Source organism: Cololabis saira, chromosome 9 (assembly GCF_033807715.1).
Source record: "Cololabis saira isolate AMF1-May2022 chromosome 9, fColSai1.1, whole genome shotgun sequence".
Classification (NCBI taxonomy): Eukaryota; Metazoa; Chordata; class Actinopteri; order Beloniformes; family Belonidae; genus Cololabis; species Cololabis saira.
The window spans coordinates 30,645,125-30,662,738 of record NC_084595.1 but is presented as its reverse complement, the minus strand read 5'-3'; the positions used below and the strand labels follow the sequence as shown (position 1 = coordinate 30,662,738).

At 40.6% G+C, this 17,614-nt stretch overlaps 1 protein-coding gene across 1 annotated transcript; it reads right to left on the bottom strand.

The window, feature by feature from the left end:
* Positions 1 to 263: 263 nt before the first annotated feature.
* On the bottom strand, positions 264 to 17,497 carry LOC133450538 (ubiquitin-associated protein 2-like). Its single transcript, XM_061729234.1, has 29 exons — positions 17,440 to 17,497; positions 15,218 to 15,356; positions 14,901 to 14,978; positions 14,666 to 14,776; positions 14,333 to 14,489; positions 13,296 to 13,373; positions 12,807 to 12,870; positions 12,552 to 12,628; positions 12,279 to 12,331; positions 10,927 to 10,991; positions 10,529 to 10,760; positions 10,155 to 10,410; positions 9,905 to 10,042; positions 9,625 to 9,761; positions 8,281 to 8,507; positions 7,439 to 7,682; positions 7,237 to 7,276; positions 6,889 to 7,015; positions 5,627 to 5,684; positions 5,272 to 5,482; positions 4,996 to 5,087; positions 4,754 to 4,804; positions 4,297 to 4,375; positions 3,965 to 4,165; positions 3,377 to 3,547; positions 2,737 to 2,841; positions 2,212 to 2,285; positions 1,786 to 1,977; positions 264 to 1,158 (listed from the first exon to the last, which is right to left on the bottom strand). Exons 2-29 carry the CDS (start codon positions 15,311 to 15,313, stop codon positions 1,063 to 1,065), a joined length of 3,510 nt encoding a protein of 1,169 aa, XP_061585218.1. The 5' UTR covers positions 15,314 to 15,356; positions 17,440 to 17,497; the 3' UTR covers positions 264 to 1,062.
* Between the last annotated feature and the right edge of the window lie 117 nt (positions 17,498 to 17,614).

Here is a 17,614-nt window from a genome sequence, read left to right as displayed (position 1 = left end):
CCTAGGATAAACACTTTCCAAGTGTGGCTCATCTTTATTGTATCTAATCAGTGATACTTGATGGACTGTAATACCCCTCCCATCAAAAATGAAAATTAAAGCAGTATACTTAGTCTCAAAGCATTTGAAATGAATGCATGAGTATGAATGGGGAGCAGCCAGGTTCAATTCACCATCTGAATGCTTTTGTTAGTTTACAAACTCTTATGTGAATAAGTTGCTGCCGTTGAGATAAAACACAAAAGATCACACATAGATCACAATTCCAACTGCTCAGAAGTTTATTTCAAGAGAAATGAAGGTTAAAATTAAATTAAAATATAAAATTTAGATGGACAGGTCTGTTTAAAAAGGGAAGGTGGCAACAGAGAGAGTAGGCAGCTTCCAGAAGAAGGGAAGGAGAGAAAGAGGCAGGAAGGGAAAGATGAGAAGCTACAAAAGTAAGTTTAAGGGGGTATGAGCTTGGCCATTCAGGATGTATAAAAAAGAAAAAACAAGGAGACAGATGCAGTTAGTCATTATAAACCCACCCCCATCTTAATTGTCCTCATATGCAATCAGTGCTACTGCTCTCTCCTTTTCCTTTTTTCTGGTTTCTTTGAGGAAGATTTGATCATTTGTCCTCATCACTCACTCATCATCATCTCATTCTGTATTAATGTAGCATCTTTTCCTGCAGTTTTGAAAAAAAGTAAACAAAAACTCCTTCAAAAATAAAATGCAGCAACCACATTTTATGTTCTACTATTACATATACAGTATATATATTTATATATATAAATACATACATAAATATCTTACATGTACAACCAATTTTGAAAAAGGGGGTAGGGCGGTGAAAGAGCGAACCCAAGAGACTCATGAGGACTTTGTGGGGAGGTGGGGAGAGCAAGGGTGCTCATTTTGAGGATAGTGTGTCTGTCATTTTTATTCTTATTTTTATTTAGCTTTACACACAGACACACACACGCACACACGCGCACACACACACACACCCACGCACACACACACACGCACACACACACAGCCTTATTTTGTGGGGGAGGGCGTAAGAAGCGTTCCTCAATTTGCCCAGTATGGGGAGCTGCCGTAACTGGACTTGCTGCCTTGGGTTTTCTGTTGCATACCACTGGACTGACTCCGCTGACCAGGACCACCCTGCAAAGAAATAGATATCCATCCAGGCTGACGTGTTAGATCAACTAGTAAGATGTTTAATATCTCATTTCACATGCAGGTTATTAAAAGGGAAGTTACAGTATGATCAACAATAAAAGTTCCCATTTTAAGATTGAATATTAAACAGATGCCCTAAATTAAGAAATTCCTCCCCATGCATAGCATGTTTGCATATTATAGTGTGTTATAGTTGGCATTTATACTTGTGTTGCTCTGTAATTAGTGCGTCAAACACTAGGTGGCAGTGTGTGTTCTTTTATCCAGCACTGTAGCTTGCAGTGCAGTTTTTGTTTACTTTTGTCAACCTCATGCAAGCCAGTTGAACATATTGAGTAGATCTGCATGTTTGATAACTGTTAAACAAGCTACCTTCACTGACATTACAGCAATCATTTATCTAGTTTGAAAATTACTATTAATACATTTCTTGGGATGTGTACTTCAGGACATGGTGTAGGCTGTGGCACAGGATCCCCAGCTGTCTTCTTTTTGTGTATATTTTTTCACCCAACCACTTTCTTTAAGCAAGGGTGTACATACATCATCATGCAGAATAATAAATCCTCATTTACTTTACTAGGCTGAGTAGGCAAAGCTTTTGTTTACCTGTCCATCCTGTGTGAGGTGATGGTGCAGCAACTGGGAGTGGGGTTGTTGGTGTGGAGGCAGGATGTGTAGGAAAGGAGCAGGAGCATAGCCAGGTGCACCTCCTGGGTTCAGGGGCCCCGTTCCTCCCAGTGCAGAAGGAAGGCTGAACGGAGGTGGTGTCCCCGTGTGGAAGCCCTGCTTGTCAAATGCCTGTGGAAAATCAACGAAAAGTACATGAGGTTCTATTTAATACATACATAGGGTATAATTTATAAGTAACATGAATAGTGAGCATGTGCATTTCACTGAAATCTATGTAAACACACACACAAACACACACACAGTTTCTTGTTCTGATGAACCACCTCGCTGATGAAACTGCTGGGATATCTCTGTAGGTCTTTTGGCAGAGCGCCATACACTATATGACAGGATTTAACATACCTGCGTTTTGCTGTAGATGGAGCCTCCCATGTCTGGTACTCCACTACTGTTACCAGATCCTGACAATCCTGGTGCTGAGAGAAGAGGGAATAGAGGGAGACGGAAAATAAAATAAAATATTGGAATATGAGATGTGAGGAGGAAGTACAGCCAAACTGAAAAACAGAACGGGGAGAATCAAGGGGTAAAAGGCAAAGAACATCTACTGTAAATTCAATGCTGACGAGTAAATCTTCAACATTTAATGTCCATTTATAGGGTTAGTAGAACACGGGCCAGCCAATAGAAAGAAGCATGTTGTGTCAGGACAAGCAGAGGCATGTTTCTCCGTTTTTTGCCACCCTTTGGTATGTGCTAATTTATGCTCATGGAAGCGCAATCATACCCATGCATATACACACCCATCTCCAAGGTAGCCTCGACAGTAGAACCATCTGTAATTATGAATAAACCCATTTTCCCCCACCGGAAAGAAAAAAAAATAAAATAATGGTGTGTTAGAGTATGCACATGTTTTGTAGATACCTTTCCCAGGGCCGCTGCCTGCTGACTTGGGCTGTGACTGGGCAGAGCCTCCATACCCTGCTTTATTGTACTCCCCACCGTGCGCTTGAGACAGGTCATCAAAGGCTGAAGGAGGAGGAAAATTACAGAATAGAAGAGTAGGCAGAGTGAGCAGAGGGTCGGGGCGAGAGAGATGGCAAACAGATTTGGGGAAAAGGAGATAAAGGAATAGAGAGAAGCCAAGAGGGCAGGGAAGAGAAATGCAGTAAGGTAACCTGACCACAATAGCAGCTGTGTCTTTAATGAGCTTAGACCAACTTTAGCAGTGGGTTTTAGCTATGCATGCAGCATAAGCAAAACAACTTAGAAAGGAAGGGGAAAAAAAAAAAAACAAGCTCAACTCCACACTTGCATGCAGGAAGAGTTCTTCTCCCTTTCTCTACTTGCAATACCTAATTTTACCCAGAGTAATTATATTATTGAGGTTGGCGTGTGTATATTACAGACGTGCACACACACACACACACAACCTAACATGATTAATTTCTAACTTAAAACTCAATTATTTGACTCTGGAGGAAGTGTGCCGATTTTATTTGCCCCAACCCGCCCCAATAAAAAAAAGAAAAAAAAAAAGATTGCTCTCATTTTGTCATATTACCTGCGCCATATGCATGCTGTCCATAACCGGGCTGATGCTGTTGGTGGTACTGATTGGAGGGGTTAGCTAGGCCCATTCCAGGCTGCTTGGCCGAAGCTGGTGGAACAAAGACTGTGGGACCATACTGGAAGGCTGAGGGAACGCCAGGCATCCCAGCATAGTATGGCAAACCTGTGAGGTAGTTTATAAAAAAATAATAATGGTAAGTGCAATATACAGGCGCTGCTGTTGGAGAAAGAGACGGAAAAAACCTTTAACTTTTGTTAAAAGATGAATTTATTTCTCTCTCTCTCTTTTTTTTTTTAAAAACTAAACAAGCCTTATTTAAAGAAGCAGTAATGCATAACATATTTCCACCCATTGCTTTTTTGAATTCAGGGGCACCCAAGAGTTAAATTCAATTTTCAATTCAATTTTATTTATATAGCGTCTAATACAACAGAAGTTTTCTTTAGGCGCTTTCCAGAGAACCAAAACATGACCCCCGAGCAATTATTACATAAACATAACACAAACAATGGCAGGTAAAAAGCAGGAGACTAAAGTGAACCTCCTTAATATTTAACACTAACTTTGCTCATCATTTACCTGTGTATCCATAGCCAGGCGGTAGGGGAGGGTTAAGGAAGGCCTGGTTCTGTGTCTGCTGACCCTGGTTCTGATTCTGGCCTTGTCCCTGTGTTCCGGCTTGCTGTGTCTGCTGAGGCTGCGATTGCACCCCGGCTGTGGACAAGCTGGTTGGGGGAGCTGGGGATGAAGAGTCATTCCTGCCAAATTTAGTTGCTTCACCTGGACCCACAAAAAAAAAAAAAAAGTGATTAAATAAAACATCTGAGGTCATTTCTTTGGCATCTGTGTAAATTAACACCATCTTAAAAACAAAACCAAAATCAAACATTTGCAATATTAACTTAATTTACCAGAGTATGGATTATTTGCCAGGCCGTCTCTTCCAGGCATAGGAGCTGTTGCGCCAGGGAATGTTACACCATAGTAATCCTATTGAGAAGGACAAAAATAATTGAAATGGCAGCTGTTTGGTTTGTATTATCCACTAAAACAGCATACAACTGACAGCATACGTTTGTTTTTCTTTCACGTGCAGGTCAAGCACAATCATAACGGGGGACCCCTCCACCCCATTTATAGATATATAGTTCTTAAAAAAAAACAACTGCAAGAACTTTGTCTTTGCCATGGAATAATTTCCTCATTAAGTCAACATTGGTCTTCTCTGTAAACATGTTAACATTAAGACATGCTACTGTGGGCTTGACCTGGTGCATACTCGGGGTTCATGACTGTGGATCACAAGTTGAGCACAACAACGATCAATTGGCCCATCTGTCTGATCTCTATAGAAAATAAGTGACTTACCAAAGGAAGGCGAGACTGCAGCATCTGCAAGTCTTCATACCCGTAGATTTGCTGTTGAAGTAAAGAGAGCAGATGATGATTATCCTGTGACATGTTGGATTTTGACATTTTTCTGAAGCTCTGGAGAATAGGAACCAAACCTTAACACAATAAATATTCAGTGTACAAACTCATTAAAAATTACACATTTTCGATGAATTGTACACAATCACGTAAATAAATGATAAGAAAGGCATGTTTACTGGGTAAGCAGGAAGCAAGCCACCAGGGCCCATAATGTATTGGTTGGCAAGAAGAGGTGGTACTCCTTGAGCCAAGTTGGGAGGAGCTTTACCTGAGGAAGAGAAGGAACACAGGGGTTATTTTTTGAATTATTGTATGCTTGAGTCAGAAAAGATAAACTGTGTATTTCAAATTGTGAGTAACAACACGAGGAATTGTATTTCAAAACACTTGTTTTGTCTTTTCTTTTTCTAATAATCTTTTGGAATCACATTCGTGTGTCATCATGACTATACCAGAAGTGGTGAGTAGTGGTGCTGCGCGGCTTCCAGCAGCTGAGAGTATGGAGTTAGTGCCGTTTGGAGTTAGGCCTGGTGCTCCAGATTGGTGCAGACCGTTGGAAGATGAGTTACTGACAACTGAGAGAGCTGGTGCACTGGGATTGACCACTTGGCCGGATGATGACGACGAAAAGGCATGAAGGTTGCTGCTGCTCTCCTCAGTTATCTGATAGAACAGGAAATAAGCAAGGATAGATAGAAGAGAAGACAATGTTTTCAGAAATGGTGACCAAGAAATACCTGGATTTATGTAACTTCACTACACAGTAGAATGTGTTATGGCTGCCCATATTTGTGTAAACAAACTTACAGTGAGGGCAGAACTTGTGGCAAGTGCCGATCCAGATGAGTGATTACTGCTCATGTGACTAAAATGAAAGCAAAATAATATTTGAAAGCTTTTTTTTTTTTTTTTTTTTTTTTTTTTAAACGAAGCAAAAAAACAAAAACAAAAAAAAAAACACATCATGGGACATCAGTGAAAAATTATATCTGTATTACAAGATCAGGAAACACTACTCAGCCATAACATTATGTCAAGCCTGATTTTGGGTAGGTCTCTATTTTGCTGCCATGATGGCGGTGACGTATCTCGGTATAGATTATATAGCGCAGTCCACAGGTGTGTGATCAAATTCAAATCTAGAAAATCTGGCAGCCAACACAACACTGTGAATTCATTCACCTCAATGAATTCCCCAAGTCATTTTTATACTTTTCTTGAGTGCATGTTATCTTGCTGAAACAGACCACAACTATACAGTTTCCAGGAAGTGGTACACGTGGCCAGCCATAGTGTTTGTTATACGTCAAAATAATATCAACATGAAGGCCACCAGGATTCAAAGTTTCTCATTTAACTTTGCTTAAAACATCACATTTCCCTCACTGGCTTGCCTTTTTCCCTTCTCGCTTCCTCATGCTACGTCTTCCTTGGGTAATCAGTGCACACAGTCCCAGCCATTAACATGATGTAAAAGAAAATGTCACTAATAAGACCAGATGGCCTTCTTCAGCTGCTTTATTCTGGTTATGATCCCCACATACCCATTGTAGTCACCTTCAGCAGTGGATAATGGTCAGCATGAACAGTTACTGGTGTGTGGCTTCCCAGCCTCGTGTACAACAAACTGGAACGTTATCTGACATCTTTTAGTTGTGACTAGCATGAACTTTTGAGCTATTTGTGCCAGAGTGGTTCTACTTGGTCAAACAACACAGGTCAGTGTTTGCCCACCAAAAGCATTAATAAGCTGTCCAACAACCTGTCACTCATTCACAGACTCTTTTATTTTTCTTCCTTTTGGCAAGTCCAATGGAGATGCCACTACCCAGATAGCCAACACAAATCCAAGCTGTTCAAATAACTATGGGTGATCATTTCCCCCAACACATTAATTGTTAAGGGACATTGTTAAATTATTCCAACATATCCCATCCGCTGCTATTGTAACAACATAAGCAGTGATTTTCACTACACCCATCAGTTATAATGTTTGGGTTGAGTAGTGTATATGCACGTAATCACAATCATTTGCTGGCTAAATAGCATATGTCTAAATGATGCCTTACCTGGTGAGTGAGGGGATGGGTGTTGAGTGGGAAGGTGTAACTGCAGGGGAAGGGATGTGGTGGGATGAGACACTTTCGCTTGTCATAACAGGAGACTCCGTTTTCACTGTTCTAGATGACTGTGTGGCTAGAAAACGAGAAGGATATTGATTTGGAGGAAAACCTTGTGTGTTCAAGTTACAAAATTATTGAGAGAAGGAACTGAAGAATGAAACACAATAGGAGATGAGTTTCAGTGAGAGGGTTCTCTCCAGTTCCAACCACATGTATTTAGTGATAAATAATATATTTAACTTAATGGGCATTCCAGTAAAGTGCTTTAGAACTGATAATGATCAAAGTACTCACTTTCCTGTGTGCTCTGGGTTTTCATGCCACTGTAGCCATTCTATGAAAAGAAAAAACCTCAAAGCCTCAGTCTTATTAATGAACTGTTAAAATAAAACAGGCTGATACTGAAACCTTTACAAAATAATCATTAGCAGTTATCAAAATTTTGACCACGTCATTCATAATTTGATCAAATGGAAAGAAAAGTTTATCTTCGTACCACTGTAAGAGGTGCACTAGCAGCTGATGGGAGATCTTTGCTCTTAGGGAACCCAAGATGTGGTGGCAGGGACCTTGGGTCAGAGTTGTCCACACGGCCAGCAGAAGAAGGGACAGCAGAAGAAGGTGGAACTCCTGCACTGGGAAGACCAAGCGAAGGGGAGGGAGTCGCACTGGGTAAGCCTAAAGATGGTGAAGGGAAGTTGGGATCCGATACTGCAGACGGTAGGCTGCTCATGTGTTCACTGTTCACAGGGCCAAGAGAAAAGTAGGAGAGGGAGGACAGAGATGCATTTTAGACGCATGCAGACAGTAGTTTGGTTCCATTCGAAACCTTTTTTGACAGACTCGGTCTCACCACATTTACCTGTTCAATTTTTCCTGCCTAATATAGGCTAAAATACTTAACACTTGATTTCCATGTCACAGAAAAGATTTGAAAACAACGCGGACATAAAATGCGTTTTAATGAAAACAACTGGGAAAAACAAAGAGAATTAGGCAGACATGACCATAAAGAACTGTCATTTCAATTTATGATCCTTTCCCATGTTTAGTTTTAAATTACCAAGAGAGGTTTTTTGTTGTTGTTTTTAAATTTAAACTGGCTCAATTGTTTTCTTCTTCGAAAGCTTTGGTTGCATGAGTGCACAGATAACAGGTACGAACTCCTCTGTGGAAAATTCCTGGACATAGTTACTGCAACCAAAGCTTTTGGGTGGACATTTCTGCATAAAGTAATCTCTTATCGGACATGCCTCCATCTTGAACTGCCCAAGTTAACATGCAAATTTGATGCAATAACAAAGCTGCACTTCAAACAACTCAAAACAGCAAGTATACCTCACAGCTCCCGACTTGGAGAACATGCTCTGCGGCTGCTGTGTGGGAACAGCAGCAGGAATAGAAACAGCGGACGAGGGGAGAGAAGGCGGGTGTTCCCTGGCTGACTCAGTCTGTGACATCTCTGCTGTTCCACCCGCTTCAGACCCGAAGTCCAGCGCTCCGAACTGAACATTCAGACCAGATATGTCTGCTGAGCCTGGCATCTCCACAGCAGACGATGGAATCTGAGGTGGACAACATAAACGTCTTATAGTAACAGACATTGGTAGCAATCACTATTAGCTTTATATACAAGGAAAAAATAAGAGATGTATTTGCATTGACCTTGAAATTGCACAAACTAGTACTGCAAAAAGAAAATACAGCTAATGGAGAAACTTTCATTTCACAAAAATCCCAAAATACTGTATAACAAACTTTACATGGTGTTTTTTTTTCAGGTATTTTGAAAAATTAATAAATCACAAAACTGCAATAGAAAGCTTTGTGTCTGTGTGTTTGTTATTGTTCAAGCCAAATTTGAGACCATTTTTAACTCATTAATCTGACGTTGGCTTGTGAAGAAAATTAACTGACAATCTTCTGCAAAAGTAGGTTGATAGTTGTTTTTTTACCCTTCTAAAAGCAGCAGCACTCAACCCAGAGTGTGCCACAATGCTAAATACCCATTTTTCTAAATACCCTGGCTAAGCTTCACTAACCACAACAGCCCTTGGGGAAAAAAAGAACCAGTTCACAACAATAACACTGTCACTGCTTAAAACTAACATGGACTTCAAACTTTCTGCGTGTGTGTTGAAGTTTTTCACCGTCCCTCTAGCTATGTCACATCAGGAGCCTCTGGAGGAATTACTTGCATGCATACCTCATCAAAAGTTCAGTGAGTAACTTACGCTTTGAATCTACTACTCCTCTGTCAAATTGAGCAAAATGATGAGCTTGCCTTGCAACAGTTCATTGTGGATGTCTGTCTTTTTTGAGTAAAAATAACAATGGTTAGTGTAATTGCATAATGGAAATTAACCTGACAAATTTTCCAAAGTTCCAGACATCCATTTATATAATTTTAGAAAACCTTACTCAGAGATAGGTTTAAAAAAAAAAAAACGAGAAAAAAAACCAAGCAAGCACATCGTCGTCATCATCATCCAGTGCAATTTGTGGAAAAAGTTCATCTGGAGCCAGTCCTTACACAGAACTTGTTGCTTTCTCGTCACCATATAGAAGCAGACACGTTGATGATTTTCAAGTGCTACATTGTCTTGGAAGTAGCGCAATATATACTTTTTCTTTATACTTATTTTGTCTTATTAAAAAGGGCTAAATGTCACCAGAACTTACTTTTGAAGTCAGAGGCACTCTCCGTTTCTGTGTCTTCAATTGCCGCTGAGGTGGCTCACTGATCGGAGGCTCCAGGCCAGACAGTTTACTTCCTGGTGAAGCTCCGTCTCTTACATGAGGGACAGAAGACTCATGACCTAAAATTCAAAGCAATATACCACAGTTCAATCATTTCTTTTTGTGGATCATGCAGCAATAGGTATTTATCAATATTAATTTGATTAATCATTTTACTTGCACAACATAATGCTCATAATGTGACACAATTATGCAGTCCTACCTGGTGGTGTGGGGACCTGTGGTGCATGTGAGTGAGACATGCCCAGAGAGTCTGCGGTGGGAAGAATGGAGGACTGCTGCTGCCTCTGAGCCAGCTGGCTGAGCACTGCTGATGGCTCTGGCTGAAGTTTCATTTCCACTGAATAAAGTAGGGAGATCAGCAAAATATTGTCATTTTTGAGAACAATTTTATAGGCATGCCCTAAATTTCCAGGCTGTTTTCCTCCCTCTCGAATATGAAATACACTTACAGTGTTGGGACGTAACAGGGCCGTTCTCAACCCTCTGAGCCTTGGTATCTGCAGAGGGCGAGGGCGCAGGAGCAGGACTTTGTGTTGGAGGTGGCCCTGCATCCTGGGAATTGCTGTTGCTGCTAGTGCTTGCCAACATCTGGCTGGTTCTCTGAACAAGCCGAGGGCCATTCAATTCCTCCGATGTCCGAATTTCAGGAGCTGGTGCCTGCTTAGTTGCATTAAGGGACCCAAAACCAGAACCTATGACTGAGGACTGGGAGCACAACAGAAACAAAAGGCAAACTGAACACATGTATAACATATCAGCATTGTGAATCAGATGCTGGTTCTTGCATGAGTTGCGTGTAATGTGTGTATAATGTTGTAAATACCAGGGCAGCATGTGCATAGGTGGTGCTAGCAGAGGCGGCATGGGCATAGCTGTTGGCTGTGGCATGTGCATAGCTATGTGTTGCAGTCCGTCCATTGTGGTGGGAATTGGTGAACACAAGGCTTTGGCCCAAATTCTCTGTTGAGGGGCAATCAACTATGGCTCCCAAGTCAGAGTCCATTGAACCTCCAACAGCAACTCCAGATTTAGGCACTAGGCCGGCCATGTCAACACTGAGGAAAGAAATGAGTCAAGGCAGCAGGAGGAAAGAGAGGAGGTACAATGTTTAGACAGAGGCAAAATGGAAATGACTACTGTATAGGTTAAATGGATGGCAATTCTCTAGTCTAATGTATACATCTTTGAAATAGGATAGGGGTTTTGGGAAAGGTTGCTTACTTTTGTCCAGGTGCAATGTGATTTGCTGGACCAGAAGAGGCAGTGAATACTTTGGTCTCAGACAACTGTGAAAAGATGTAGAGTAATCTGATTAATGTCTGCATATATCACGTACTGCATCTTACCACCCATCCATAGCCACATTAAAATCTAGTCATGTGCAAAAAAAGTAATAATCCACTTCTTACACACTTAAATACAGCACAACAGTTGATGAAAATCCATGTTTATAACAAGTTGGAAAACAAAATTCCACAGTGTGTGTGTGTGTGTGTATGTATGTATATATATATATATATATATATATATATATATATATACACACACACACACACACGAAAAAAAGTGAGATCTACATCCCAGTTTTTACAGGCCCGATCATGTTCAAGCTCTGCTCAGGTTTTTGGCAGTACAACTAGAAAACGACTAAACAAGTTTGACTTGTTTAGGACGGAGAGAACCTATTCTGTCTAAAAATACCACAGTAATATGGTTCAGGCTTGCAAAGTTGCATCTGAACAAACCACAAGACCTCTGCAACAAGATCCTTGAGACGGACAAGACTAAAGTGGAGATGTATGGCCAAAATGCATATCACCATCTGTGCTGAAAAACAACCACACCATATCAGCACAAACGCCTCATACCAACTGTCAACCACAGTGGTGTAGGAGGACAATGATGTGACCTTATTTTGCAGCTTTTTTTTTTTTTGAGTCAACCATCAACTATTCTGCATGCCAAAATATTATAGAATCAAATCTGAACCTGTATGTCTGGCAGCTAAAGCTCAGCCGAAATGGGGTCATAACACAGAACAATGATTTCAAGCTGACCAGCCAATCTACAACAGAAAGGCTTAGAAGGAAAATAATCAAGTTTCGCAATCGACCAGAGTCCAGACTTTACCTGAATGAAATACTGTGGTGGGATATAAAAAAGCTTTGTATCAATGCCAAAATGCCAAACCTCAACCAAGTGATGAAATGTTGTAAAGAAGCGTGGCCCAAAATGCCTCAAAAAAGATGTGCGACATGGATAATGTCATATAGAAAATAATTTGTTTGAGCTATTGCTGCAAAAAGTGGTTCTACATACCACTGAATCCTGGGGTATACTTAAGTTTTACACACAGTTTTGAGGTAGCATTAATCTAAAGTTAGGAGCTGAAGGACAATATTACTTTTTATATTGTGCCTGAATACGTAAAATCTTTTTCAGATTATTGTTGTAATAATACAAATTAACTCTCCGAAAGTTACAATTTATCCAGCATCTCTTCTGATGAGGATTGGACATTAACCAGGTTGCTCCTTAAGTTAAAACAAAAAGTATAGCAATTTCATTCTTACATCCTCACTCCAATCCTCTGCGGTCCAATCTTCCAGATTGCCTCCCCATGTTCCTAAAATAGTGGGGGGGGATAAATAAATAAAGCAGCCAAGTTACCATTACCATGTTCAGTTAAATGTTTTAATTCTACTTTCATTTTACCATCTGCAGAGATGTCTAGAATTTATGATGTTAAAGATAAGACTGGTACTGCTGAGCCAGGAATCGATCTATTACGAAATAAGATCAGAACCTGGCCCCTCAAATGTGGCATTTTATTTTGTGTTATTTACCAGTTCCTTCACCGTCTCCTTCCCAATTTTCCTGGCGAGCTCCAGAGTTAGCAGTGTAATCAGCAGGATTGAAGGTGCTTTAAAAAGAAAAAGGTAAACAGGGGGACATCAAATTAAGGGAGTGTGTGTGTGTGTGTGTGTGTGTGTGTGTGTGTGTGTGTGTGTGTGTGTGTGTGTGTGTGTGTGTGTGTGAAAGGTTTCCTTGATGCTACTTATGGCATTCAGGTTAGATTCACGTTTGGCACCAGTTCTTACCCCATTCCCTGAGAAGAGAACCTGTTACCAGCAGCTGCTCTTCCTCTGCCACGACCACCTACCCCTAAAAACACAAAGCAAAAACAGACAGGTGAACACTGCCGATTGGTATACCGTACTTTAGCCACAGCTCTTGATTTCGTTCTAAAAGAATATCGGGGTTTATAAACCATAGGCAAACGCACACCAGAGATTCTGCTTTTTAGACCGATAGCTTGTTGTTCTGAGTTACTCAAGTTATTCCTGAAGCTTTGCTGCTATGAAAATTCATCATCTCTTTATTGAAGGAAGACATTTCTAGAGGACATTTCCTATGAATTAAAATTGGAAAAGATTCCCCATTTGTTTTAAACGAAACCCCATTAGATAAACAACTGTCTTGTATCAGCACAAATGAAATGGCAACTATAGTTAACACTTATGAAAACCCATCTTTCCAATCGGATACATTTACTATGACTTAAAGACACATTACAATCCAATATTCACCTCTCCCCCGCCCCCTCCGTCCACGGTCTCCACCCCGTTCTCCTGGAGTCACCTCAAAACCGTTCTCCTCTGATCGACCTAGAATCCAACAGGTAATAAAGGGAGGAAGAAAATAAGTAACACTGGGTTTAAATTCTAAAATCAACTTTTGAATGTTTTGATTGACTTAAAACAGCACAAAGAAACGTAAACTCTTAAGGTCCATCTATGGGCGTGGAGGTTAGGTCGTTTTGACAATTCTGTTGAGGATTACTCGTTTGGTCTCTTAGTTGATCACTCATTTTTCTCCTCCATATTTACTTTTTTGAGTCTCTTATTTACCTTTGCCATGATGTTCACTGTAACTCTGAAATAAATTAATTGTTGTTGATGTGTGATAGTGTTGTAAGTGATACTCATATAAGACAATGGGGGTGAGTGTTCAAAGTTACTAGGCTGGTTTGGCAGAAACGGAAGACCAACACAGCTAGACAATGCCTCCTAAAAGTAAGCAACTATTTCTTAAAATTAAAATAAAACTTATATTTTTAAGACAGTCTTTTATGCTAATATAATTGTCACAACCAAGGAAATACACTGCAATATTAAATTCCTGTTCACTTCTTGAATAATGTTGTATTTTTGCCTGTATCTGCTTGACAACAGTCTATTTTTCTGAATCCTACCACATTTTTTGTTGAGGTCTGTGCACTGTGCTCATTTGCTACCCGTCTGCCCATGACACCAGTCACGCACACCAAGTATGAATGAGACAAGTGCATGCAACTACCATGGAAACAAGAAGTCTGGTTGAAAGGCACAGAGGGCAAAAAATGATTTACCTCAACTCAAATAGTTAAGTTTGTCCGAGATAACGGTTTTATATATATTTATCTCAGAGCAGTTAATTACTTCTTATTATTGGAAATATTTCTTATTGGACCGTTAAAAAAAACAAAACAAATAAAAATCAAACAATAAATCGTCACCTATTCCACCTTTGTCTAAGATATACACACACAACCGGGGTTGTCCATAAGCATTTTTCACTTTCTTACCTTCACGGCCTCGACTGATGCCTCTGCCCTTCCTGTTGGCACCCCCACGTCCACGACTGGTGTCCCGCTCTCCTTTCTTATCCTTGTTCTCTTTTATCTCTGAGGGTCCTCCTTCTTTTCCAAGGCCACGCTTCTTTCCCACAGTCTCCCAAGAATTCTGAAACGGTTGACAAGACAATGATGATGGCACTACAAAGTTCACCAATGTTGTGATTTAATTTTTTGATTAATTTGATTTTGGTACCCTAGCCAAACAAGCAATGGTGAGCTATATAACAATAAAGCACAACTGGGAAAGATATGAGAAAGGATTAAGTGTGTTAATGATCTTACTGTGTCGCATGTGCTCTCAAGCAGAAAATTGATGGCTCTGTTTACATCTTCATTGCAGTCATGGAGGGCAACCATGCACTCATCTTGAGTTTTCCCAGTAACCTCAATCAACTGGAAACAACATGTAGAGTTAGAAAAATATGCAATCTAGCAAGGGTCCTAATGTTATGAAAATTTAGTAATATACATTGGTGATACCAAGGATGCCTTGGTAAATGCCTGTGCAACCACAAACCTGTTTGACCTTGTCTTCAAAGTCGGCATCATTTTTGTCGAAGATCATTTGGGCTAAACGAATCTGTTCTGCTGTGGCCTAGTAAACAAACAGAGCTCAGTTAACAAAAAAGACTGAACAATATGGCACCTTACACCAATTTGTATTTTAATCTTACCACACACCACTGTATTATCTTAATTTCCTTAAACACAATGTGCTCCAAAAATCCATACAAACTTTTTTTTTTTTTTTTACATTATTTGAACATTTTTAATATTAAACAAAATTATCAAATGAAAAGGTCTAAAATAAACAATACTTTGCTAATGTCCCACCTGTATCTGTTTCTGTGGCTGTGTTGTTTGTGTGTTGATGGGCAGCGTCTTGTCCCGTGTCCCCCGGGTTTGATTGCTGACCACTGAAGTCATCATATACAGTATATACAAAACAATGTATGTACAAAATAGAAAAAATCTGGAGGGCAGAAAGGAAAGGGAGAGATGCAGATAAGAATAATAGTCAATCAGTAAGATGGTCACATTGTATCCAAAACACAGTGCTGACTGACAGTGCAGTATGGTGTAAGACTATATAAGCAGAGCAAGACTAACCGATGTATACCATGTAAGACTATAACCCCCATCTGTTGCCTGCACTTCCACAGTTAAATTTAGCCACCCAAGAGGGGACTATCCAAGTGTCATCTTACACCCCCCCCTCACTTTCCAATACAAAACACTGCTCCTACGCTTGAACATAATTTTCGGATAACATGAATATTCCTCGTTAGTTTGAACAGAGACCCGCTATGGCACCGATGATTTTAACCCCTTGTTATACTTAAAGACAACCCTCTACACATTTCTCAACAGCCTACGACAGTTCAAATCAATAACATAAAACTAAGATCAGTTTCATCACATTAAGTAATCAGTAATTTCTTACGAATATTATCAGAGGTGTCAAAAGTATTCACATTCATTACTCAGGTAGATACTAGAGTTTAAAAATACTCCTGTAGAAGTTGAAGTATCAACTCGTGTTTTTTACTCAAGTAAAAGTATAAAAGTACTGGTTTCAAAGCTAGTTAAAGTATAAAAGTAAAAGTAATGTAAGGGGGAAAAAAGCCATTAAGGACAAAAGCCATTGAAAATGAGTGCACCTTAGTATAATGCAAATATATTAAAGAACCATATATGTGTACTATTGAGCATTAACATGTGTTTCAGAGAGCAGAGGATATGATGACTAGTTGCCTATAAGTATTGTAATGGTGCAAAAAGTCAAACTTCAGAGGCACGTTATCATTTATCCTAACCTTTATTGGAATGTACATCCAAGTTTAGTTGCAGGAATCTGAGGGAACGGATGTAAGAACAAAACTGGACAAGAACATCTGAAACAACCACAACCAAATTCACTCTATCTGGATGGAGCAATTTAACTGGATAGTTTTTTTTAAAGGCCGAAATGAAATAGAGTAACGAGGCTGTTTTTAAAATGTAAGGAGTAAAAAGTACAGATAATTGCGTGAAAATGTAAGGAGTAAAAGTAAAAAGTCGTCTGAAAAATAATTACTCCAGTGAAGTATAGATAACCAAAATTTCTACTTAAGGTAACGAAGTATTTGTACTTCGTTACTTGACACCTCTGAATATTATTAACTGGTACAGCGTGAGATTCCAGCTCACATGAACCGAATCCTAATATGTCCCTGACAGTCTGTCCCAACAGAAACACATGTCAAAGGACGAGGACCGGCTGATCTCCGCTGGGTGGTATTGGTGTTATAATTCCGTCCCCATGTGTACTGAACATGAGCAGTAAGTGATGGTTAACAGTACCTGGTCTAGGCAGGTACCGGGGGACAGACTAACCCTCAGGTCCAGCTCGTGGTAGCCGCTGCCGGCTAATTGCTCGCCTTTGTTCCGTCCTACGACTCTTAAGGCTGATTTATGGTTCCGCGTAGCCTACGGCGTAAAGTACGCGGCGACGCGCACCGTACGGTGTGCATCGCCGCGTACCCTACGCCGTCGATTAGACTTTACCTTTAAATCTCACTATATTCCCACAAGATTATCAACGTCGGCACCGTGCAATCAGTCAACCACGTCCGACACCGGCTTGTATATATGTGTTTTTTATGTAAACGTGTCCCAGCCTCACGAAGGAAGAAGGAAAAACAAACAAACGTGTCAGTGCCTTTGTGTAGCAGCTAACGTTAGCCGCGGCTAACTACTCCAGATCAGCGGTCCCCGTGTTCCTGCTCGGAGTAGTATGTTGGCGACAAGTTTGTCCAAATACCCGTGGCTCAGCTAAACCGCCACTAACAGTGACAAACCACCCACTAACCGGCACATATTCGACCCGTCCACTCACAATGTTCGGCTAGTTAGCCAGCCAGTTAGCTACCCGCCGACTCACGCCGACAAGTCTGCACGACCCGGCCCATCGGTCACGTAAAACTAACTCAAACGTATATGCAAAGGGAGGGTTTGACTTTGAAACGTTTTTTGAATACCGTAGACATAGAAAGAGACGGTAATGTGTATTTTACCTGCTAACACGCTTCGCTCCGCCAGCACCACCACCAGCAGCAGATGCTGTCACGTGACCAGCCGTCCAATCAGAATACACACAACTGGTCACGTGGTCCCACACGGCGCACCGTCGTGAGTGTTTTTGTCTGGCGCTAGGCACGCAGGTGCTTTCCTTTTTCTGTTTGGCTAAAG

Bases quoted from the DNA above. Each gene is read 5' to 3' on its own strand.
- LOC133450538 (XM_061729234.1), bottom strand. From the start codon at position 15,313: ATGATGACTTCAGTGGTCAGCAATCAAACCCGGGGGACACGGGACAAG. The intron at 13,374-14,332 runs GTAAGAAAGTGA...GTTGGATTCTAG, and splicing joins CATCAGTCGAGGCCGTGAAG to GTCGATCAGAGGAGAACGGT. The intron at 10,761-10,926 runs GTAAGCAACCTT...TTCTTTCCTCAG, and splicing joins CACATTGCACCTGGACAAAA to TGTTGACATGGCCGGCCTAG.